This window comes from Drosophila guanche, unplaced genomic scaffold (genome assembly GCF_900245975.1).
Source record: "Drosophila guanche unplaced genomic scaffold, DGUA_6, whole genome shotgun sequence".
Classification (NCBI taxonomy): Eukaryota; Metazoa; Arthropoda; class Insecta; order Diptera; family Drosophilidae; genus Drosophila; species Drosophila guanche.
The window spans coordinates 6,238,540-6,262,352 of record NW_022995748.1 but is presented as its reverse complement, the minus strand read 5'-3'; the positions used below and the strand labels follow the sequence as shown (position 1 = coordinate 6,262,352).

Below are 23,813 nucleotides of genomic sequence, written 5' to 3'. Positions count from 1 at the left end.
CTATTGCGCAGTCGGAAATGGACAAGAGAATCGTGACTAAAAAATACCCAGAAATTTATTAGAAATCTACACAAAATTCAGCTTTAATTTGAAAGTCATTTATCGAACACACTTTAAAAATTCGATGACATAAAAAGCTCATTTGCGCTGCTAACGAGCGGCCGTTAGCCAGAATATGGCGCACACATTGCCCACACTCTCGATAAGAAATCGAAGGCAGCAGCCCACCCCCAATCAGCCAATAAATAAAGTAATGTATGAACGATAAGCATATTCAAAACAGAGGCACAGCAAACGAGAAATGATTCTGCACAGCTGCCATAACAATAATTCAAAATATGGGCCGGCATCTCCCTCCTCATTTATTAAGAACAAAACGGCTGAGGCTGGAGGCCATAAATTGTCAAAGTAACGCCAGCAAAAAACAAGCGAAAAATCGAACACAGAAAAATTCCCCACGCTTCAATTGCAAACCCAAAGTGTTTGTATTTTACAATTTGTTTAAGCAAATTACATGGCTGGAGCTATAATGGAATGGGATTGCGCTTGCTCTGATTTTTGTGTGTCATAAGTGCAGCTGCAGAAATATTTATGTGAGTGTAAGAACTACAATTGATTGTTCTGTGTGAATGTTGAGTGCTGCCGGTCCCTCTGCTTAATAATGATAGCCACGTGGTTGGTGGGCACGATATTGGCCACGGAACTGGCTGCGAGAGCGATCGCGGAAACGGGATTCAAAATTGTTGCGGTTGTGAGAACGGGAACGGGAACGTTGGCGTATGCCACTTTGGACGGGGGAGTATCGGCGGCGCCAGGCGGCACGCACCTTGTTCGGGCGAAAGGCGGACACGACGATTCTTCTGCTATCGATCTGGCCCCCGTCCATGTTCTTGATGGCACGTGCACAGTCCTGGGGATTGGCATACTCCACGAAGGCAAATCCGCGACCCGTGCCGTCATTCGCTTCGAGCTCAACGGGAAAGTCGACTGCTGTCAGCGGGCCAAAGCTGCCAAAGATCTCGGTCACATGCTCCTTGGTCACCTGGCGGCTCAGCCCCTTGATGTGCAGCCTCACGTGGGAGATGGGCGGAGCCCCTGTCCGGAAGTTGCCCATTGCACGGTCGATTGCCGAATTCGGGGATGTCACACGTCGGCGATTGTTCCTGGGACTGCGAGACTTGGAGCGCGAACGGGAGCGTAAACGGGAATGGGAATGGGAACGCGAACGAGAACGGGAGCCAGAACGGGAGCGTGAACGGGAACGGGTACGAGAGCGGGAGCTGGAGCGAGATCGAGTGCGAATGCTGCGCTGCATTATCTCAGATTTAGGTGGCAGCTGACTGGCGCCTGCGTTGGCAGTGACTTTGTCATTGGAATTAGCCGCTGGAAGCTTCGGAATAGCTGGCGGCGCAGCTGGAATCGTATGAGTCTTGGAGCCAGAAGTATCGGCGAGCTTGGCAGTTGAACTGGATACAACAATCGGCTGCTTCGGAATGTGGCCAGAGTCGTTTGGCTTGGAGTACTTCGTTTCTTCTTCGACAGTCTTGGTGGAGTCCCTCTTGAGCTTCACCGGATCGATTGGCTTTGAGCTCACAGAAAAAACAATTGATTTTACATTGGAGCTGGAGCTCTTTGCCTTTGAGTTGGCACTGGAACCACCAGTGGAACCAGTCGGGTCTTGCTTGTGTTCAACTTTGGAACTGGAACCAGAAGCTTCTATATTGGAAGCATGACTTGCTGTCTTAACAGTGGCACCTGAACCGGAACCGGAGCTGGAGCTGGTACCTGCGGTGGTTGGCTTCGATGTCTTCTTCAGCGGACTCGTTTGGCAGGCCACATCCTTGAACTCCTTGCGATTGCCGCGCTTCTTGCGGCGTGGTTTGTCTTCAGAGTCAGACTTATCAAAGTTCTCAATTTCTGTTTCCGGAGGCGGCACGGGCTGTGGGTGACGACGCTTGCTGTATGTGGAATGTTCTGAGCGGCGTCGATGATGGCTCGACGGCTTCCCGTAGCGTGCACGACGATGCAAGCGGCGATGGCAGCAGCGATGGTCAAACGATTTTTCGTTGCTTCTCGACGAGTCGCCGGAGTCGGAGCTGCTCGAGAGATCAGACTCGTTGTAGCCCATGCTTATCGAGGACATCGAAGACTCTGACTGCGAGCGCAATGGCGACGATGTTTTGAACTTTTTTGCCTTGCTGCTCGACTTGTGACCATCCCGTGACTTGTGCAACTTGCCCGACTTGTCCCGCTTGCTCGGCTTCAATGAGTCATCCTTCATGTCACTCTCGTTGGAGGCTTTCGAGGGCACGGAGGGCGCCTTACCAGTGATGGGCACATTGCCACCGCTATTGGTTGTGGCTTCCATTTGCTCGACCATTTCCCTTTTTCAATAAATCACAAAATTTTAATGAAGAACAACTTTTTTCGGTTTTGGAAAATAATTAAATTTGATTAGAGCTCCGAAAATTGTTTCTTACACTTCGACTTTTGCGATGGAATGAAGTGAAAGTGTTTCGGTGAAAATCAAGCTGTCAAACACGCAAAGTCAAGGGCTGCTACGTGAAAGTACAGGAAATACCAATAAAAGAGTGTTGGTTAAGATTTTTTCGCAAGAATTTAAATGCTCGATAGAAAATGAATTGTAAATATATTTTTTAATTGATTTATAACAAATGGGATTAGACTAGCGGCACATATTCCTTCTGTAACCGTGGCAAGAAGGGATCTTTGATCATTATTTTATGCAGCCTTTATTGAAACCTTTTGGTTTGGTTAGTGCTATTTGGTTAGTGCTTGTAGTCCACACGTGGATTCCACACGAATTGGCATTCTACTCTGCAAAGAAAGTATTTTCAGGCCAAAGTTTATACAAAAACTCATATAACAAGTCAGAAGAGCATGTCGAGAGTTGCTTTCTTAGGCTTTTCCCTAGGAAAAGGTATTAATATGCCTCGCATTCTTATTAGAAATAATAGAACAAACCAGTTGAATATCTTTGAGCTGCATCTGTTTAATTCACTGCAAAATAATCACTAAAGGCACGTAAGCATTTTTCCCGATAGCGATATGAACGACCTTTAGAACTGGGGGATATGTCATCTCTTGATGGAGAGTGGGCCTGCTCAGCACATAAATTTATTGCGCCACACAGAAGAGGCCAAATCGCGTTTGCCCATGGTCCAGGTCATAGGCAGCAGTCCCGCTTTGGGCTTGGCTCTAGAGTTGGCTGCTCCTGTGGTAATGCCGCTTGTCACGGGCAGCGGCAGGAACCCAAACGATGGCTCTGAAATCGGAACTTTGATCGTGGCAGTGCTCTGCTTCTTGGCCAGTGACTTGCACTTGTAGTTGAAGTTCACTGCGAACTGATACTTTTCCGATTTGTTTGGCTTTGGACCCTGATAAAACACCATTTTGGGAGCAAGTCCCTTGCAGAGAACTGTACTCTCAAGCTTCGGCTGTTGTCCATCACAGTCGGTGCTCGCTGAATCCCTTGTCTTGGTGTTTGTGTTCGTCTTTTGCTTGGACCGCACAACCGATCCCAGACCCATCTGACGCACCAGAAAGTGCTGTGCCCTCACCAGTTGCTTCCTTTGTTCCTTCTTCTCCCATTTGTGGTGCTCGGACATGATGGCCAGGATGCGTGGCAGCATCTGGAGCGCAGCCAGCGCATCAACAAAGGCCACGCGCAGCCGTCTCGATATGATGTCCACCAGGGTGCAGGCGTACTCGTGCTTCGCTGCATAATGGACCTCCGCCTCGATGTAGGGAAAGTGGCAGTGCAGGCGCCGCTTGGACTCCCGCGTGGCCTCCGAGAGGAGAGTACGGCCATTGGAGCCATAGGAGTCGGAAATGTGCTGTGCCACGTCCATGGGCACATTGTAGGCCTGACAAAAGTTGAGGGGCAACATGCTGCACCAGTCCTCGGCTCCATCCAGCAGCAGATCCTTGGTGCTGCTGGGCGGCAGTTCGCGGTTCAGATCGCACACCTCGATGGCGGTGTCCACCGCTTCCTCGGCCATCACGCGGTACGTGCTCCAACGTCCCCCGCCCAAGGTGATCAGACGGCACTCGCTGACCTCCAGCAGATAGTTGCGTACCAGCGGCCTTGCCTCTGTAGGGCAGACCACAGCTGGCCGCATGCCTGTCCAGGCGCTGAGCACATGTCCCGGTCCCAGCTGAACGCATTCATCCATGTGATCGCGAGCCGTGTCCAGCAGCAGCTCCACATCGTACTCCTGCGGCATGGGACTCTCCTTGATGTCATCGACAATGCCATCCGAAGTGCCCAGCAATACGTGGTTCTCGAAGGGCACCATCACCAGCGTGGGATCATGCTTCGAGGCCGCGGGACTGAGCAGGCCGTACTGCAGCGAACCAAAGTAGCTGGGCAGGGCCACCGTCGTGCCGAGTGTGGGCACGGAAATGGGCATTGTTTGGCTATCATCCAGCTGGCGAATTGTGTCCGTTTGGGCGCCTGTGGCATTGATCACTGCTTTCGCTTCAATGTAGAACTTCTCGTCGGTGAGCACATCGCGAACGCCGGCGCATCGGCAGCAGCCATCCTTGCGTATCAGCTCGACCAGCTCCATGTGATTGGCCACATTCGCGCCCAGATTGACGGCTGACAGGACGAGGGCGAGACACATGCGGGCATCGTCCACCTGGCCATCGTAGTACACAATTCCACCACGCAGACCCTTGGCCCGCAGCAGGGGGAACTCATCGAGGGTTTCCTCCTTCGAGAGAAAGTGAGAGCTGCGCACATTCGATGCTCCAGCCAGCCAGTCATATGCCTAAGGGTAGTCGAAACAATTATAGATTATGACTTAAATACGTTTCCATCTCTTACCTTGAAGCCCAACCAATAGAAGGGCAAGCGCAGGACACTGTAGATGGGCATCAGCATCGGCTGCACACGGTTAAGATGCGGCGCAATCTTCAGCATGGTGGCACGTTCGCTCAGCACCTGCTTCATGATGTGCAGCTGCTCAAAGTTCTTGTCCCGCATGGCATCATTGATATACGAGCCGCTGCCGTCAATTAGTTTGCTCGACTTTGAGCTGGCTCCACTGGCAAAGTCATCGGCGTCTATCAGCGCTGTCTTGAGGCCGCGAGAAGCGGCATCCAGCGCACAGCCACAACCGACAGAGCCGCCGCCAATCACCAGCACATCATACTCCTCCCGCTTCATGGCACACAGGTGCTCCTGCCGCGTGGGCGTTTTCTTCTGAGTGCATGCCTGCCGCGACTTTGGCAGCGTCACGCCACAACAGCTCGACTTTCGCAGCAGCGTCGTCGAGGAGACGCTCCTCACCAGGCTCGTACACAGTTCGGAGAGCATAATGAAGTTCCAGCTAAAACACTTAAAAATTTCGAATTTCTACGCGTTTCGAGTGCAACAGGAACACAACCAAGCAGTAGAAAAATTATTGCCAAAAACATGGCACTTCAAGTGCCAAAAACCAAAACTGATGTGAGTTTCCATCGGAGTTAGACAGCTGCTGGGAAGACTACTCTGTCGGGAAATTATTAAAGCAATTATCCTTTTGGTACACTCTCTAGTTCATAGTTCAACAACTGCCCATCGATGCTCACTGTTTGAAATTCAATAAAAAACTTGAATAATTTATGGGGACTCACTCGCTGGCTCGCTCGCTTAATGAACACCTCTGTTCTCGCCCACACCCAAAGCCAATTAAAATTAATGAAAATTATAGATATGCGGGCTGCGTGGGTCCCACCTTTCGACCCTGCCCCACGCGGAAAGGTGTCTACCTGTCACAGTTTCTGACAATTTAAACTCGTGACTGGCAGGCAGACTGCCAAACAGACAGACGGAGGGACACCCCCCGTGGCGGCGCTGTGTGGGAATGTGAAACTAAATTACTATGCTTAGCACATTAGGGTTGGGAAATTTAATTACATGCAAACCGAGACGAGTGGGCCAAATACTCCCAACCATTCAATGGACTATTTCCTGGGAGGGCAGGGGCGTTGTCCAGTGGGTAAGCACAAAAATTATTATCCACCACTGTTTATATCTGCTGGAATATGAATGCTTGTCCGCAGATCCCCCATGGGGGCATCACTCCGATGACATGGAGAAGGAGCTGGAACAATTGGTGTCAACAGTGTCTAGCGACTGCCGCAGGACTACAATATGACCGACAGGCCTTTGACTTTCACACGCTAATGAGTTTGTTTAAGTAATTTCAATTCATTTGTTCATTTTCAACTATTGTCTCCTCTCTATTGACTTTATTAATGTGCCCGTCTGTCATTCTGTCAGTCTGGTCTGGCTTTTGGTGTCTGTTTATTTGTTTGCTTGCTTACCTGTCCATTGGGATTGTGCCCCGTTTTACTTTGACTTTGCGTGCCCCTTGTCCTTTTGCCCTGGCTCTGGGTCTGGTCATTAATATCGCCTCTCCGCATAGATAAATATTAAATGTTGCTGATTGTTGGCATTATTGTTAGTTAATGTGAGCCAATGAATGGGTAATAACTCCGATTAAAAGTCATCGATCAAATATACTTTTGTTGCTCAGCACTCAAAGCATACAGAGGGAAATAATGTACAGCCTGAAGGAAGAGTCTCCTTTAAACTTTGACTTCAAACCAACTTTCAAGACCTTTTCTAATAGTAAATAAAATCTTTAAAAAGATAGCAACAGCTTCAGGTTTAACCCGCTTTAATAACTAACTTTAATGACATTAAATATAATCAAAAATGTTTGTGTTGTTCGTTGTACAATCGTCTGAGCTTGTGCAAAACAAAAAAGAACGAAAAGAAAAGAGCAGCAAGAACAATATCAGCGGCCTTCTAAACACAAATTTCCGGTATAGTCCACATAACAAACCTAACCCGATGCGATAGTCATAGTCCTTACCGACACCACAACTTTCCTCTCCACTCCCTCACCCTCACCCGCCACGCCCCGGCACTTTGTTACATTTCGTTACCTCGCCAAAGTGCCTCAACACATTTGGCGCGGTATGGCGTGGCCTTGTTGCTTCCTGGCTGCTTCCTCCTGCCACATAGCTACATAGCTACATAGCTACTTGCCCCCTGTCGCTCTTGGCTGCAACTGGCTTTGTTTTGTGTGCTGATGTTGTTGGCGTGTGGCTCACCTTTTTCGCCCCAATCCCCCGCCGCTAGCTGGTGGGGTCCACCGGTCCTCTTTGGGCATTATTGCAGCTATAAAGTCAGTGCCTTGAACTTTTTGCCGTTGCTGCTGCTGTTTTTGTTTCTGCCCCGACGTTCCTTTGGTCCGGCGATTTTTTTGGTTTTTTGTTTTTTTGTTTTTGCTCTTTTCTGGTCTCTTTTTGTCGCCTTATTGCTATTGAAGTTTGTTTTTTATGGCCTGGCCGAGCTTGACAATAAGCACGGCGGCGGCGAAACTTTTCCACTTCTCATTTATTATTACGTATACGCGCCGTTGCTTTTTCTGTTGCTGTTGTTGTTGTTGTTGTTGTTGTTGTCCTGACAACCGAGCGACACAAATTGTCGTCTGTCGCTCGGGAAAAAGGAAGGAAAAAAGTAATTTATACATACAGAAAATAAAACAAATCACAGCTGGAGCAAATGCAAACAAGCGCACGAAATTTGTCTAATATTTTTGTTCAAAGGCCAGAAGCAAAAGAACAAAACAAAAAAAACAAAAAATGCTTAAATTAAAATAATTCAAAATAAACGATTTGCTGCGCTTCGACTGGCAGCCAGCGAGGTGTTAAGTGGCACAAATTGTGTGGCAACGGATAAGGGAGGCAGACCCCACGAATAGCTACAACAATTTGTTGCAGCTTTCAATTTTGTTTATTGGCAAAAGTTTTGATTTATGTGGACAAGCCGCAAATCTATAATTTTCGAAGCAGCTGCAGCAAGTATTCTGCAATGAAAGAAATGATTCATTGGATTCATTAGAGTCAAAAGAATTAAATTAAATTATATTAAATATGCACAGCAGAAAGGCTTAAATTTATATTTAATATTTTATTCCCCAGCTTAAACCTCATTCGACTGTCATTTGGCGACCAGCTGATGATTCATTGTAGTCAGCGGGCAGTACATTTGGTATATTGCCGCAGGGCTTACCGAATTGTCAACGATTGAGCCAAATTTAGCCGCCATATTAATGTGGATTGTGGCATAATTGAGTTGTACACGCAAAGGGATGGGACGCAAAGGGATGGAGGACTGCTGTCCAAGTGCCCAGCTGGGGACTTGGCAGATCCATGCGCAGTTGGCCCGGGCATAAAGGCGTTAATTTGTAGCAATTAGTTTGGCACTCGGCCATGGCAGTGGCCGAGTGGCCAAGTTGTATGTAGAATTGCGAATGGCGAATGGGTTCGGTTCATGCACACAGGACACACGGCATGTCGCATCGTGGACAAAAAGGAAGGACATTTGATAACAATTAAATAAACGCTGGCGGGTCAGCCACGCGTTTGAAGCGACTGAACTTGCCACATTTTTTTTTTTTACGACCTGACATCAATTAAATTTTTACCTCTGCAACACACGCTGCCCCGCCCCCGCAAAACACTCGACCAGCGACAGAAACACACAGACAATCGTGTAGCTGCCCATGGACAGAACAATTTTATTTTTTAAAACTTTTGCCACTCCAGCTACTCAGCGTATGGATGAGGGCATGCTCGGACTCTTAGAGGACACGCACCACTATTTTTTCTGATAGATTTGTTTGATAAATTATGTATTATCTTACATGTGGTTGTAATGAACTTTGCCATTCTAAAAAGCTTACAAATGCATCTATAAAGTGCACCCAAACACTTTGTGTTTTTAGCTTACCGTCTGGGAAATATTAAGCTTTCAAATGCAAAATTGATGAATTGTTTGCGATATTTTTAGCAATATTTTGACTTTAAAAGCTCAGGAAAAGTCTCAAAAAATATATATCCAGGGTTCCTTATTTGTTTGTGTGTTTAGGTGCATTAATTCAGCGTCGTTTAGGGTAATGCTTAGGTACATTTTGAAGCATTTTCTGTATTAATCCATAGGGTATCCCGCAGGTTGAAACATTGTTTCCACATTGCATTCACACTAGCCTGTAACTTGTCCCTGTCTAGGCTGGTGTAGCTGTTGTAGTTGTTGTCGTTGTCGTTGTCGTTTATCGTTGTTGTAGGCAACACTATTTGTGTCATGCAACAATGTAATTGCCACTGTCGTTGTCATTTCCGCTGGACACACGTTGCCCAGCGGCAGAAGCGGGGGGGAAAAGAGTAAAAACAGCAACGACAAACAGAAAAACCTTAAAGATATTACAAGGCAGGGTAAGGACAGTTGAATAGTGGAAGGAAAGTGGCAACAAAGTGTAGGAATGTGAGGGGGGAATGACAAGACGGGGCGTGGCCCCATACAGCGGAAGGAAGTGAGTTGTAGGTCGGCCATTGTGCAGCTTTTGCGGTGAGCAAGTCGCATTGTGTCGCCCTCTCTGGGTGTGGGTTGGGTTGGGTGATTGGCAGCGGGACAGCGGGACAGCGGGATAGCGGGGCGGGGGGGCAAATGTCCTGGGCAATTGTCAGAGGCGCGCGCCATGTTAAGTTGAAAATAATAGACGTGGACATGGCTGTCAGGCTGTCAGAAGGCAGAGACGATGTGCGCCGGACACTAATCGATGGGGACAAATTGCAAAGGTTGCAAGGTGGTTGCTCCCCCCCCCAGTCCATTGCCACCCATGGCACTTGTCAGTGGCATATCTTACCTTTGGCTTTCCTGAAAATTAATGACTCAATGAGGCAGCGCATTAGCTGCTGCCGTGTTTACCCAACAGGGCTTTTTAATTGCTGCCTCGATGGCCATTCTGTGGCCTGGCCATTTATTTGTGCCACAGCTACCCAGCAGCTCAGCTTGTGGTTGTCCCCCCTGCTCGTTGGTGTTTGCCAGCTTAATCGATACCCCCCAGTCCACCCCGATTGCCCATTTGCTCTTTGGCTATGCCAGAGTAAACTTGCGGTTACCCACAGCACTGCATTCGCATTCTCCACCTGCTCCTCCCTGCTGCCTTATCCGCACTCTTCATCCGCATCCACATGCATGCTAAGTAGCCCCGGGTTGGAGTTTATTTAAATACGTAAGCACTGAATGAAATCAAGCGTTGTACCATAAAGGATTGAGTTGAGTTGAGTTGAGTGCAGTTGGAGCTGTAGTTGGAGTTTATTGTTGTCTGTGGATTGCCAGTGGGAAAGAGTGGAAACAGCTGGGATATAAAACCACAGGCACAGGCATGACTTGACTAAACTTTGACTAAACCCAATTCTATTCACTGTCTACTTTCAGGTAAGTCACAGAGAAGCAATTTTGGCTGCCCGTCAGTAAGTTTTTCAATATTTCCACTAACCAAAAGTTTAACTTCTTGGCCTTTTGCTGGAGTTCCTACTTTTATTTTCATGCTTTAACAACAATCCGAACAGGGTCAGCTCTTCAGACTTTTCTATTTCTATTTCACTTTCTTCTTGCTGAAATCCTTAAAGGCACTTAATGCAGTGTGGATTCAACAGCTGGCCAACACACCAAGCAGCCAAGCTGCAGCTCAGTGCTCTCCTCTCTCGCTTCTCTCCGTTTGCTGGCCAGGACAAGCCACATTCGACACTTTATCACCTGGTTGGACTTTGGCAGCCGGCATTTGCTCATGTTTTTCCACACGACCATAACATTTAATGGCGCTCCGCTTAACGCTTGTAAACACGTTGGGGGCAATCAGAGTGCGGACCACGCCCCCGCAATATATAAACAGCCGGATGTTAGTTGGCACGAGCATTCATTCGACTCTGTGTCCCTGTTGCACCTGAGCACTTTTGGGCACTTTTCTTGGGCGCAAATTATGCCCATCGGGCATGCTAATTTCACTTTGCCGTTTGCTTCTGCTTAAAAGTCTACAATTACGGCTAATAGCCAGCTGGAATGAATGCCAAAATCCAATGCCACAACCCATTCATTATCGTTAATTGCGGCAACCAGTTGGTGTCCGTATTATTACAAATTAACAAATCACTTAGTCTCTCGACGAAAGGAGGCGGGCACGCATCCAGCCCCAAGCTCGATTCCCTCTAAACGGCAAAATTAATTAACTAACTTTATAAAGTTTTACAATTTGAGAAAAGAATCTGGAGCGCACTTAATTTGAATTTATGCCTGAACATTGTTAAGGCGAGTGGAAAAAGGGTGTTGGGTGGTGGGTCGACGAGGTGATTCCCACTAATCGCTGGGCACTTGCCGGCACAATATTATTCAATATAATTCATTCATTAAACGGATTATATCATTTGTTATTATATTTAAAATAGAATAACAGTTCTGTTGATATTTTATTATCATCTCTTATGTGCTTCCATTATCGTAAATATTTATTAAAAATATTTATTGCCAGCAAGCTCAACCACGCAATAATCATAGCAACCTTTTTCGGCCTTGGTTAGCTGGTTGTAAAAATTCGCCAAAAATTGCCATTAGGCCTTAACGCTTCGCTTAACTCGTTATTGGAGCTGAAGTTGATTTCGACGAAAAGTTTTTAGCCTGGCGGCGGTTCTCTCTCGTTCCGAAAGCAATTATCCTCAAGGAAGTGTATTCGACTTAATTGATTTTCCAGCCGGCAGTCGTTACAGTTTTAAAAGGATTTTAATAAGCGCATTCAGGCTGTGTCCTGTGTGTGTGTGTGTGTGTGTGTGTGTGTGGGTGTATATCCTTTTGTCCAAAGGCTCTGTCGGTTCGCCTTTTGTGTTCCATTCTCTATCCTTTCGCTTGAAAAGTTCAACGCGCATTTAGATAACAGAATTTCGTCGGCTTTTTCACACTTTGCCTCTCTGCCTTTAGGGCTAAGTAAATTTCGCAAGTCGGACGTGCCAAGGCAAGGCCCTAGGGCACTAGGTTCCCAGGCCGGGTTGAAGGTTGCCAATTTCATAGGTTGAAGTTCAAGTGGGTGTCTGTGGGTGTCTGTGTGTGTATTTGACCGGAAGTTAAGCGTCCTTTTTCTGGACGAATCGCTCTCTAAGCAGATCAGTCCAAGGGAGGCTGTGTGTGTGTTTCGGGCTGTACTTTAAATACAATTTGAAAATTGTGTTTATTTAATTGCCCGGAAAGCATTCAGTTACAGCTTTTCCCATGGTAAACACTTTAATTTTCCCACCTGATTGGTTTTCACTGCACAGCGCCACAAAAGTTTGATATTAAAATTTAAATGTTTGTTCCTAATTCGGTTATAAAATATAATTGTATGCCATATGAGGCATGGAAAACACTTAAAAGTACTTAGAGCTGCAAAATAATTAAAATGCCTCTTGAATTGTGCATAAACAATTTATTTCCTCTCCATTTCATGCACTCCCACAGAGACTTCCTTCAGGCTTAAGTCTGCAAAACCCAGAACTGGGTAGAAATTGTGGCCCTTCGTTTCATAATTTCTCCTAGAGCCGAAAACCGAAAACCGAAAACCGAGAACTTCTAATTTCTTGTTCCTCTTTTGCTGCACTCCTCGAATGAGCGGAGCGGAGGGAAGTGCAGTGCAATGGAGTTGAGTCCATGAATCCCTGGCAACGGGCAACTTCATCAGCATTTCGAGTAGCATTTCCATTCATATGCTCGAGCTGGAGCCGCCTACAAGGCACAAATTGTTCTGCCACGTCTCTGCCTTTCTCTCCCTCTCTCACTCTGTGTCTCTTTGTAGCTCTCTATCTCTGTCTCTCTTTTGCACTCTCCATCTATGTTAATTTTACAGAGATCTCTGGCCTGGGCGCTCCTCATGTTTTTTGATGATGAAGAGGTTTTTGGCAGCCAGCCAAAAACAACGCCAAAAAAAGAAGAAAAACCGAAATTACGAGGGTTTTTTCTTTGGACTCCAAATAGACGCATGCTGCAGCGCCAGGACCCTGCAGGGTGTGCTGGCAATGAAGATGGCCAAAAAGCAATAACAATAGCGCGCACATGTACACATCCACACACAAACAAACACACACACAGGAACAGCTCCCCGCCTTGGCTTTAGTTCCGTTTTTGCCGCTTGGTTTGATGAACTTCCTCCCATGGCGGTTGCCTCCGCTGCCTGCCTGCCTGCCTGCCTGCCTGATTCTGATTGTTTTTATAGATGCTGCGCTGCTTGTTGATTTCGATGATGATGATGATGATGAAGCTGGCAATGGGCTGGGGGCTGATTATAATGATGAGTAGAAGGATGCTCATGATGTGGATGATATTGATGATGGTTGTCGGCATGCATTGCTTTATTTTTGACGGGGGGAATTGTGTTTGCTTTTCCCCATTCTGTTGTTGTCGTCAACGCTTCGACCGCATTTGCCACAGTTGATTTCGTTAATAGAAAATTTAATTGCTTTTATTGATACTTGGATGGAGCCAGAGAGTTTGGCAGGGCTTTTGGCAGTGATTGTAAATGGGATTACACGAGTGCATCCCATCATTGATGGCTGCTAAATGGAGGAAAAACGAAAAGCAAACGCTCAATTCTCGTACTCTTAAATGTTGTGGAATTTCGTATAAAGTTTCAGCTTTATGACTGCCAGTCAGCTCTGTGACCCCGGCCATTAAAGCCAATTGAAGTTGATGAGTCTCAAAGGCAGACACACCTCTGGTCTGGGCTGGTAGGCGACAACGACTCCCGGTCAGGCGGTTAACCACAGCAGCCATGAATCCCACACACGTAGACAGTCGGCCACACTGACTGCAATTTGCATACGGCCACAAGGAGAGCCAATGAAGCGGGCTTTTCCTTTTTCTTGTGCATGTCAATCAGTTCATCGAGTGCCAGACGGTCCGCTTCCATGGCATTTTGATTGACTAGACACACCACCACCGAGTGTGGCACGGGAATGGAAATTGTAGACCAAATCGAAGCTAAAGTTAAAGCGACAGCAGGACACAACAAAAGGAAAACGCTTTAGCTTATTGTAGGGGCGGACTTTGTTGGACTAATTACGTTAATATATTTGAAAACAAAAGTCAAATCGAAGCTCATCAATAATTACCAAAGGCAACCGAGGGAAAATCCACTTTTAGAAAGTTGAAAATGAAAACGAACTCTGACTTCAGGTGCCCTCCAGCCAGACAGGCACAGACACAGACACAACAGAGAGACACACACAGACAGAAAGCAGACACGAATGTCAGTCAGGAAGGAAGGAAGCCCAACACATTCACTGCCAAATCCGAGCACATAAACACATCAATCTTAATTAGAGTTTCACGTCTCCGACGCTGAAGTGCCTCCAGCCCACAAGTCTGTTGGTGTCCGCCTGTGGGTATCCCCTCCTAATGCCAGCATCCTAGGCTGGCTTTGATGCCAGTCAATCGGTGGCAAATGTTGCCACAAAAGAACTTTGTTATTCTCAGCTTCGATTGCCCAACTAATTGCAGTTGATGTTTTATTTTGTTCCAGACTAAGTCTGGCCTCAGGCAAGGAGCCATTAGACAATTATAGAATCGAATATATAAAAGAAAACTTGTTGCGTCAGCTGTGTATCTATCTCTGTTAATTTGATTAAATTAGTTTAAATATAAACCAAAGACAAACAGGGACAGAGAGTGAGAGCAGCTGCCACTCACAGAAAATTAAGTGCAACCACAATTCACAGACACAGAGACAGAGACAGAGACAGATGCAGACACCGACACGGACATGGACTCAGATGCAGGCAATACCCGAATGCATCTGGTTTCTAGCAGCACAGAGAGAGAGAGAGAGTTGCATCAGCACGGGCTAGAACCTGGCCAGATGGCAAGACTTTTAGCACTACAGGGATAAAGTTTCATTAAGAGCAGCCTAACATGGAGCTCCCAAGTAAAATAAAGCCACAGACTGAAACAGAGACAGACAGACTGCACACCCCCGAACTATCATGCTTCAGATGTATGAGGCACTTCACTTCAAATTGCACTTGAGGCTTATGACACACCCAGCCTAACCCACGCCCAGCGCCCTATGCCCATTCCCTGCCTAGTCGAGAACTCCACTTCAAGTGCATGTGAGACCGCAGTTGAAAGGCATTTATTGTACTTGTCATTGTTGCTGGAGTCGCTCGCCATCGGAGTGGGAGTTGTAGTTGTAGTTGGAGCTGCAGCTCAGACTGTGGTTAGACAGGGCATAGAAAAAGGCCTGGCTCGGCTCTCATGAATGCCAATGCAGCCAAGGACTCATAAAAAAGGATGTAGGGACAAGCGCGTGAAGTGAGTAATCAGGCCTGTGGGCTAAGCTCTGGCTGGCTGCTCGTGATAGTCACGACAGCAAGTTCCCATCTCCAGCTCGCCAGTGCTGAATGCTGCGTCTTTTTGTGTGTCCCTGTGTGTGTTCTAGGCATTTGCTAAACGACCCTAGTTAACCTCCGGGCCAAATAATTTGCATCAAGCACTTGCACCAGCACCAGCGCCATTGCAGAAACTTTTGCCAAAGAAAGCCATGCTCGGAATCTGGTTGTGCCCTTTGGGATAATATGTTTTGCCTGCTTCCCTTTGCTTTACCTTCCCCTTCCTTGCCACCACACTCGTGTCTGTCTTGCTTATTTTAGTTATGGCATTTGAAGCATTTTTGCCAAGTTTACAAGATTATGCGCTTAGTGGCTGCTCGAGCATGTACGGATCGAGCAGCCACACTGAAACTTCCATCGTGGGTGTTGAAAACTTTTCAAAGAGAGAGGTTTGCTAGGTGCAAACTGAATATGGATTCGTGCCCTCTGCCCGGAGTGTAATTAAATTGCAGCCAAGCCAAGCCAAGCCAAGCCACCTTTTGAACGGAAAGGCGGGTGTGTGTGGAGTGTGTTTGTGCCAAAAATTAAAGCTAAACTTGTCTGCGAATTAGGAGTTTTTAATTGGTGAACATTTGTGAATCGGAACTGCCAATTGCTGGGATTAAAAGCTTAAAGAAGAGCCAACCAAACTGTGCTGCAGCGACATCATTTGCTTTGTTGCTCTCTTATGTCTGGCAAATGCATACAGAGTGCTCCTCTCCTCAAAAGTCAAACGCTGGCCGACATCTAAACAGTCAACAATGTCAGTCAACAGTCAACACACACAGATACTCGTACATCACTTGAAGCTAAACATAAACAATTTACGGAATTTATTAAATTGGCCAAGAGGCGGCCATTGTGCTAGCTACAAAGGCCCTTGGGCGCCGGCCAAACAACCAAAGGAAACAGAAGGGGCACAACAAACAACAAGCAGGGAAACATTTTACACACAGCCAAGAGAATGTTTGCCATTTTATACACACAGCACAAGAAGTACCCTTGAGCCTGCAGAAGGTATTCTGATTTTTGTACAAATTTCTGTAATCATTTTTAAACATTATCAAAGCAACTTTAGCTCACTCTACCCCTGGCAGGGTATTTATCGCTTCGATCCCGGAAGCCTTGGACTTGCTTTATTTTTTCTTATTTTTTTTGATAGGCCACAGAGCAAACACTTGGCGAAATTTATGACAATGAGCCAACAACTGTGAGTGGTCATAATATAAATAACAAGTGGGGCAGTGGGCATTTGGCCCGCTGGGCCGCTGGGCGTTCCCTTTGTACAAGAGGGAAGAACGGGGGCGTGGCGTGGCCAATGCGTAAACGTAACTGACCGTGCCAAAGTGTTGTTTCATGTGTCTGTGTGTTTGTGGCAGGAGTGTGCTTAAGAGATTCAACGGCTCATTGTGCTTGATTGAAGAGGGAATGGCTGCGAGGGGATTGCGTATTCTGTGGATCTGTAGATCTCTCTCTCTCTCTCTCTCTCTTTGTGTGTTTGTGCCACATGTGCCTGCAATTGGGAAATTATGCCCAGCGGACACAGGGCAGAGTAAAGTGAAAAGCTGGATGCTTGGCTTTTTGGCCTTTGGCTTGATACTCCCCCATCCTTTTAGTACCAGTATCGATGCTTGAGGGGGCCAGAAATGGGATTTCATCCACTTCCCTTCACAGATTGAAGGCAACTTTGGCCACACACATTTTTATGCCCGCTGTTGCTGTTGCTGTAGCTGCTGCTTCGCACCTCCTCGGCGACAGCCTGTTCAAATTTACGACAATTTAAGTTAAACGTTTTGCCAAGAACCTTTCTTGGACATGCCAGACTCTGCCTTACTTTGAGTTAATTTAATTTCCCCACGTTGCCTTTGATTGAACAAAATAATTGAATGAAACTTGAAGAATTTTAGCATTTACCACTTGATACTTTTGGTTGATCCCTCACTTAGCTTTGGATGTTGCGTATTAAATTTAATTTCTGTTTTCATATTTTAGTTTTGGCTTTGGGGAATTTCTGTTAGATACTTCAATTACCTTTTGGTCTTTGTGCAATGTTAATTTTGTTGTTGGGTGTTTGCTTAATGCTTTCATTTACATAAATGTATATCAATAAATATATGTATATATGTTGTACACAAAGCACCTGAATGAATGAAAGTATCTGGGCAATATTAATAAATGCTTTCTATGAGTATGCATAGAAAAATATCAAATATTAAACTGACCATAAAACAAACAATACAAAATTTGAAAGCAATATAAAATCCCGACACTAAAACTGCTTTTTGCATCATTCCCTCCAAAGAGGTTTTTTCATGTATTAAAATGTTTTCAATTATGTGAAGCGAGTTCTTCAATGTTTTATTTACACAAATATGAAAATACTATTCAGAGAAATTATTAAGATTTTAAAATACCTATTAATCTCTGCTGCTGGGAAAATCAGAGGCGGCAGGGTAGATCTCAGTAAATAACTTGACTTGAAAAGCATGAAAAGAAATCATTCTCCCCCCTACTGTGGGTGCTGGCGCTTGCTGTTGATTTTTAATTACTGAAACTCCACCTTCAGCAGCCCGCAAAATACACTGAAACAGATGTCCGGCGAGCGGGGGGGGGACGAAATAAAAATTTACATTTGCCTTCAACAAAAGCAACTGGCCGCAAAATAAAAAGCCAAAGAGTTGCTGGCCAGAAAGTTGCTGAATAATTCAACGAATGTCCTGCCAACATTTTAATTTAAGTTTGCGCTTCGTCGGCCGCCAAGATAAGAAATTGTTCAAGACACCGAACGGTGGAGTTGGTTGTATTTATTTACACTTTGCTGCCCGCCAAATGACAGCCACAAAAATTAATAGAAAACTTTCCCTAAAGACACTCGGCAAATAGAAAAGGAGGCGCCAAGGAGAAGGCGAAGGCGAAGGCGAAGCCGAAGGGGGAATATCGTAGGCGGAAAGGACAAATTATGCAGCAATTTCATTTTGATATTTTTGTCAACAGAGGATGAAAGGATGTTAATGTAAATGACCGCCCCCAAAAAGTAGCCAGCAAAAAAAGGGAAAAGAAAGGAGAAACTTTTAATAATGTCTCGAAAGATACATTCTTTTTTTTCTGCTCTCTTTCGAGGGGCCTTTGTTTCAGGGTGGCCCCGGAGAAGCCACAAACTCTGGTTCACACTTCATTTGCAATTCTAAGGAGTCCGTTCTGGGTCCTTTTGTTGTGGCCAAGGACGTGGGCTTGCCATTCGCCCGAGCCTAATTATTATTTTCTGCGAATTTAAGTCCTGGCTGGCTGCTCCTCAATGTAAATTATGTTTACGATTGCATACTCGGTACTTGCCGTCCTTGAATCGTCGACCACAATGCAATGCCATTACTTTTTATGTTTTGCCTCGCAGTTACATTTGGCCTACGACCCTGGGCCAGCTCTTCTTGCTTATGGTCTGGCTTTATGGTGCTGTAAAGACAAAAGTTTCGGCACGCTGATGTACCTCTGACACAGAGCCCTCAAGAGTGGGTTAGCCAGAGAGAGTTAGCTTTTGGCATGCCAAAAATGTGCAAATGATCAGTGGGAAAATATTTGTAAATACAAATAGTTTGCGGGCAAACAAACTCTTCTTATTTGCTGATTTGTGTAGAGCCACTAAGCGCTGTCATACGTAATTCTGGTTTGAATGCTAAACCAAACGAACCCTTTACGTGATCTAAATAAATATGAATATTTCCACAACATTTAATAAGCCCAATTCACACCTATTTCCAACACAATTCGCGCTACGCCCTAATGGCCGCCCGAAACCGTCTGCTTGTCCGTAAACGATTTCCCCGCATGGAATCCCTGGCATACGTACATATGTTAAATGTCTGTACGTGCCAAGCTGAAAACAAGGAAAAGCGACGCCACGCGACGGGCCCCACTGTCTACTCTCAGTCCCAGTGCCCATTCCGCATTTGGCTATCCGCTTTCCCGGCACTCTCTGTCTGCCTCTCTGTCTGTCTGTCTGTCTGTCTGTCGACATATCTTAATTCCCATAACCAGGCAAAAGTCTGCATGAATTTCAAATTCAATTTGGCGCATTTTACATAATTTATTAAACAAAAGGCTCAACATCAGCGGCAACAACTGGAACGGGAGCAGGGGAAACGGAACGTTTTATTGCATGAGCGACGGCTAACAAGTCACTTGTGTGTGTGTGTGTGTGTGTGTGTGTGTGTGTGTGTGAGCCAAGCTCGACTCTTGGCTTTTTACATAAATAATTTAGGTGTGAAGATTAAATCGTTGCGATATGACTGAAATTTGTTGACAACTTAATTTGTAAAGTGGTTTCTGTGGCCGGATGTGGCGCCCGGAAATGCACTCGCGCGCTGCGCCTAGGACTATGGATTGTGATTTATATTACGAATCGAAAATGGTCCAACAAAGGACGCCATCGCTTAAGTCACGCAATGCAAACAGGAAGACAACACCACGCATACTTAATCTGCCGCGCAGTCCAGCGAGAGAGAGCTCCTTCCAACGGCAATTGAATTATTGAACAATTAACCAGCTCGACGGGTGCTGAAGTGGGTTGTGGGGGGAAACATGAAATGCATTTCTCGGCGCGTGAGTGTGTGAAATATTGCATGAATAATGCAGCACACTCACGAGCACTCCACTTCACTCCGCTCCACTCCGCCGGCTGTCGATGGCAGCACTTGACACAGCTCAACGAATTTCTGCAGTGCCCCTTTCCCTTCGCTGTCTGCAGTTTAATTGCCTTCATCTGTTTGTTAATTGCTACATAATTGTTTGAAATAAATTTACTTACGATTCGTTTCGTTCCGTGTCGTTCAGCAACAGCCCCAGACCCCGCCTTCAGCCTGCCTTTGTCCTGCATTTCGTTTCTTGGCAAGGTGTTGCTGTATGGCGCCGTATAAGTAATGTGCTGCAGAGTGTCAGGCACTTTTGATTGTCATGCATGCAGTTCCATCGACAGGTTGACGAGCTGAGGATGGTCCGAGTACATTGAATTGTGAGCGAGTGGCATTTTGGGAGCTGTTCTTTCTGGATTTGTCAGCTCCTGCTGCTGCTCGAGCGATTTATCCGCAATTAAATGTGCACACTCTCAGTTTTGTGTTCTTCACATAATTTTTGCATCATTTATTTTAAGCGTTGAGCACAGCTTCTAAGTGTGGCCATCCTGTCATCCAGTCGGAGCTACCGCTAAGCTGGATCTGACGAGCAGGCAACAGGCCGCCTCCTCCTCCTCCATCCTCATTCATTCTTGCCATATTTTATGCTTTCGCTCACTTTCTGGCACATTTTCTTCCATATTTCCCTTTGTTTGTTTTTATTTGCTGCTGCACGCGCTGGCTTTGAGCTCTTGCAGCTGCCACTGCCAGTGGAGCTCCTGCAGCTGGACGCAGATTTTCAGTTTCTGTGCTTTCCGTGTCGTTATGAATAATGAGTTCTCTTGGTGCGATGCAATTTTCGCCTTAACCCTCGCCCGCTCATTGCCGGGACTCGATTTAATTAAACTCCGTAATGAGTTTTCTGTATCGCAGCTCAATCAATCGGGGCTGTAGCAAAATTGAACCATTTAAATGGCACGCCGGCATTGGCATTGTCTTGCAACCGATTACACATTGTCTACAACAAAGAACTTGTTACACCCACAGAGATTTTAGCCAAAAGACAAAAGTACAAGCATCTTCCAGCATCTTACATGTTCCAGTTCAGTTCAGTTGCGAGTTCATTTGCCTGCCCTGCCAAGTTGCCTGCGAAATGCATTTTTGCCGCATCCGCAATTCGTTTTGCGGTCTCCACACTTCCATGGAGTCTGCCAGTGCCCGCTCTGAAGACTATATAGAGGAGTAAATATATATGCATATATATATTCTCTCTATTTGTTTGGCATTCCTAGACACTCTCTCCATGGATGCCTCACTCTGGCTTGTGTGGACTCACGAGAGTGCTGCACGCTGTGAACAGAGTTGGAGTCCCTGTCTGCTCTATGCCAAAAAGTAAACAATTTGCACAAAGCATTTCACATGTTGGCAGACTCTTTTTTGTTTGAAAGTTTGATTAACAGTTTCTCCCAGCTGTCCGCCGCCTGCTGGCGATGACTTTCTCTTTGCTAGAATTATGAGCAAAGGTAAACTTGCTTAAAGTTTGAATCGACGCTTTAATGTAAATAAACGCTGTCTGACACGCACACACACATGCAGGCGAAGGCGAGGAGCACAGAGTCTGTTGCCATTTAATTGCATAATGACCGAGAGCTGGCATTTAATCAGCTCGTTTGTCAACAAAGTGCATATATCAGCAGAGACGGAGAGCAGAGAGCAGAGAGCGGGAGTTGGTGGAGTTTCCTCCGCCGTACGATGATTTGCTCGCCTTGTCAAACGCTAAACTAATTACGTATACGCAATGTGATTATGAGCTTGCAGCTGATTAGGCTACTGTTGTAGCAGATGGGTGACTGGGTGGCTGGGTGGCGGGGTGATGGTAATGCGCCGTAAGCTGTGGTGCAAGACCCAACCAGCCCATTTAACAGCTGTCGTAAGCCACCGTAATGACCCAAGCGAACCGCCTCGAGGGCGGGCAGTAAAAACGAGCCAAGTGCCCGTGAACGTTGTTCAAATATTTGTTGACATATTGCGGATTTAAAATGATTTGTGGCTGCCAATCCCCGGGAATTAAACAAATACATTTGAATAATGTCTGGCAATCAGCAAACAAAACGCAAGACTGATTGCCGGCAATAAAAATGGACCATAAAAAGCGATAACATCATATTTATAAGCGGCTCTCTTGGCGCCCAGCTCAGCGCGGTCCAAAATCAAGACATCCCTTCCTGTTCCCATCCCTCGTCAGCAGCCGCTACCCAAGAAGCTCCCAAGGCGGCGGAAAGCGTTGAAAGCGATTATATGCGTAAATATAAAAATGGCAAGAAGACAAATAAACGACAATAAACGGGGCAGCCGAAGTATTCCCAGCCCACCCACCAGTCTCCATTCCACCCATCAAAAATAAAACGCAAAAAATGGCCAACAAAAAAGATGGGGCCCATAAAAACGAAAACAGAAGAAAAGGCCAGCGCCAGCCTGGTCCAAATCATCTTACAGTGGAAGCGAAACGAATTTTGTTCACAAATATGTTGCTGATTTTGATGCTTGTTAAAATTGAAGATAAAATAAATTAATGATCAATTTCTTGCAATTTTAAAAGAAGTTATGTCTAAAATGTAGTGGCTGCTATCTAAATACTCCTTAGAACTATTTAAACACAAATATTGCCAAAGAGCAGTAGTAAAAGTTGATTTTTAACTATTGTTTTGCCTAAACAGCCCCACAGTGCGTACAGTTTATTTGCGGACAATGCCGAGCATCGAGTAGGCAGCACGTCTGGCCAAAAAGTTTTCTTTTGTGTGTGTCCGCTTTGTTTATGACAACCATTTGGTTTGTGGAGGAGACTGCCGAGATTAGGCTGGGGAAAATGGCAAGGTAAAAGCTGCTCTCGGCCAGGCCCCACCCTTCTGAGGCTCTCTCCTTCTCCATCTCTCTGGGGCATTCAGGACTCGTTGCTAATGCGGCCAAAGACGTGGCAAGTGTACGGCTCCAGATATTTTTGCATTTGCACTTTGAATGCGCTACATTGGCGGGCCTTTAAATGTTAAGCTGCAACCATAAAGCCTTAAAGGACCATCTGAGCAGCCAAAAGGTATACCAAAAACCTTCTCGTGGAGCAGCTCACACGCACGGCCAAAAAAAGTGACTGTCAAATTTGCTTTACGATGTGTTTTTTGATGTTGGTTTTGTGTCGTTATATTTGTCTTTTTTTGTGTCGTGAGTTTTAGAGGGTATTCTGAGTCGTACAAGAATTATTGAGGCTGCAGTCTGGGTAGTATATTTGATATGCAAATTGGAAGGTTTAAGCTCAGAATGAACTAGCAGATATTATGGCACATCCTTTGTCAAAGTTTTCATATCTTTATTACGTTTTCTTCAATGCGAGGTATCGAAAAGTTTAACCTCCGGCCACAGTTCCCCAGTGCTCGCTGCACGTCCCATAGAAAGTGGCTGCCACTTTTCAGTGCCGGCATTTCGCTGCCGCGTTTTGTTTGCACAAAGCGCAAAGCCAAAAGGCGGTTTAGGACTGCCAATGCTGGACGGTGGGTGGAGGGATGTAGGGGTGGGCGAAGTGGACGTGCCGCCGTCGAGCCTGATAAATTGAATGGTCAGCTGCGTTTGCATAAAGAGCAGGGCAGCAGCAGCAGCAGCAGCAGCAGCAGCAGCAGGTGAGCACCGGCCAGAGCCCTTTGCTTAGGCTGGCCAAACAGAATTTTCAACAGCACATCCTGAATGGAACTCTGACTGATTGCCAGGTGCCGAGCGAGTCCCAGTCAAAAGTCATGTGAGCCATGTTGACACAAGCGGCAGGCAAAAACGAATCTCGAAAAAAAGACACTCGACAGCAATATCAATAGAAAAATGGAAGAACAGTGTTAAATTGACCATATTTTATTGGGGGGCAGGAGGGATAAGTTGACAGGCCAGCTGGTGTGATCACAGAACAAATCTCAGCGA

At 46.1% G+C, this 23,813-nt stretch overlaps 3 protein-coding genes across 5 annotated transcripts in view; 1 reads left to right on the top strand and 2 right to left on the bottom strand.

The window, feature by feature from the left end:
• The window catches only part of LOC117584160 (neural cell adhesion molecule 2), a 48,369-nt gene that overhangs the window by 8,728 nt on the left and 15,828 nt on the right, over positions 1 to 23,813 (top strand). The gene's annotated exons all lie outside the window — the stretch shown is intronic.
• Positions 520 to 2,475, bottom strand: LOC117584161 (serine/arginine-rich splicing factor 4-like). Its single transcript, XM_034272924.1, has one exon. The coding sequence runs from the start codon at positions 2,378 to 2,380 to the stop codon at positions 656 to 658; it is 1,725 nt and encodes a 574-aa protein (XP_034128815.1). The 5' UTR covers positions 2,381 to 2,475; the 3' UTR covers positions 520 to 655.
• On the bottom strand, positions 2,994 to 5,388 carry LOC117584158 (glycerol-3-phosphate dehydrogenase, mitochondrial). Its single transcript, XM_034272920.1, has 2 exons — positions 4,853 to 5,388; positions 2,994 to 4,796 (listed from the first exon to the last, which is right to left on the bottom strand). The coding sequence occupies exons 1-2, from the start codon at positions 5,342 to 5,344 to the stop codon at positions 3,126 to 3,128; spliced, it is 2,163 nt and encodes a 720-aa protein (XP_034128811.1). The 5' UTR covers positions 5,345 to 5,388; the 3' UTR covers positions 2,994 to 3,125.

Excerpts from the sequence above, each read along its gene's own strand:
- LOC117584161 (XM_034272924.1), bottom strand. The coding sequence starts at position 2,380 with ATGGTCGAGCAAATGGAAGCCACAACCAATAGCGGTGGCAATGTGCCC.
- LOC117584158 (XM_034272920.1), bottom strand. The coding sequence starts at position 5,344 with ATGCTCTCCGAACTGTGTACGAGCCTGGTGAGGAGCGTCTCCTCGACG. Across the intron at positions 4,797-4,852 it reads TCTATTGGTTGGGCTTCAAG|GCATATGACTGGCTGGCTGG; the intron begins GTAAGAGATGGA and ends GACTACCCTTAG.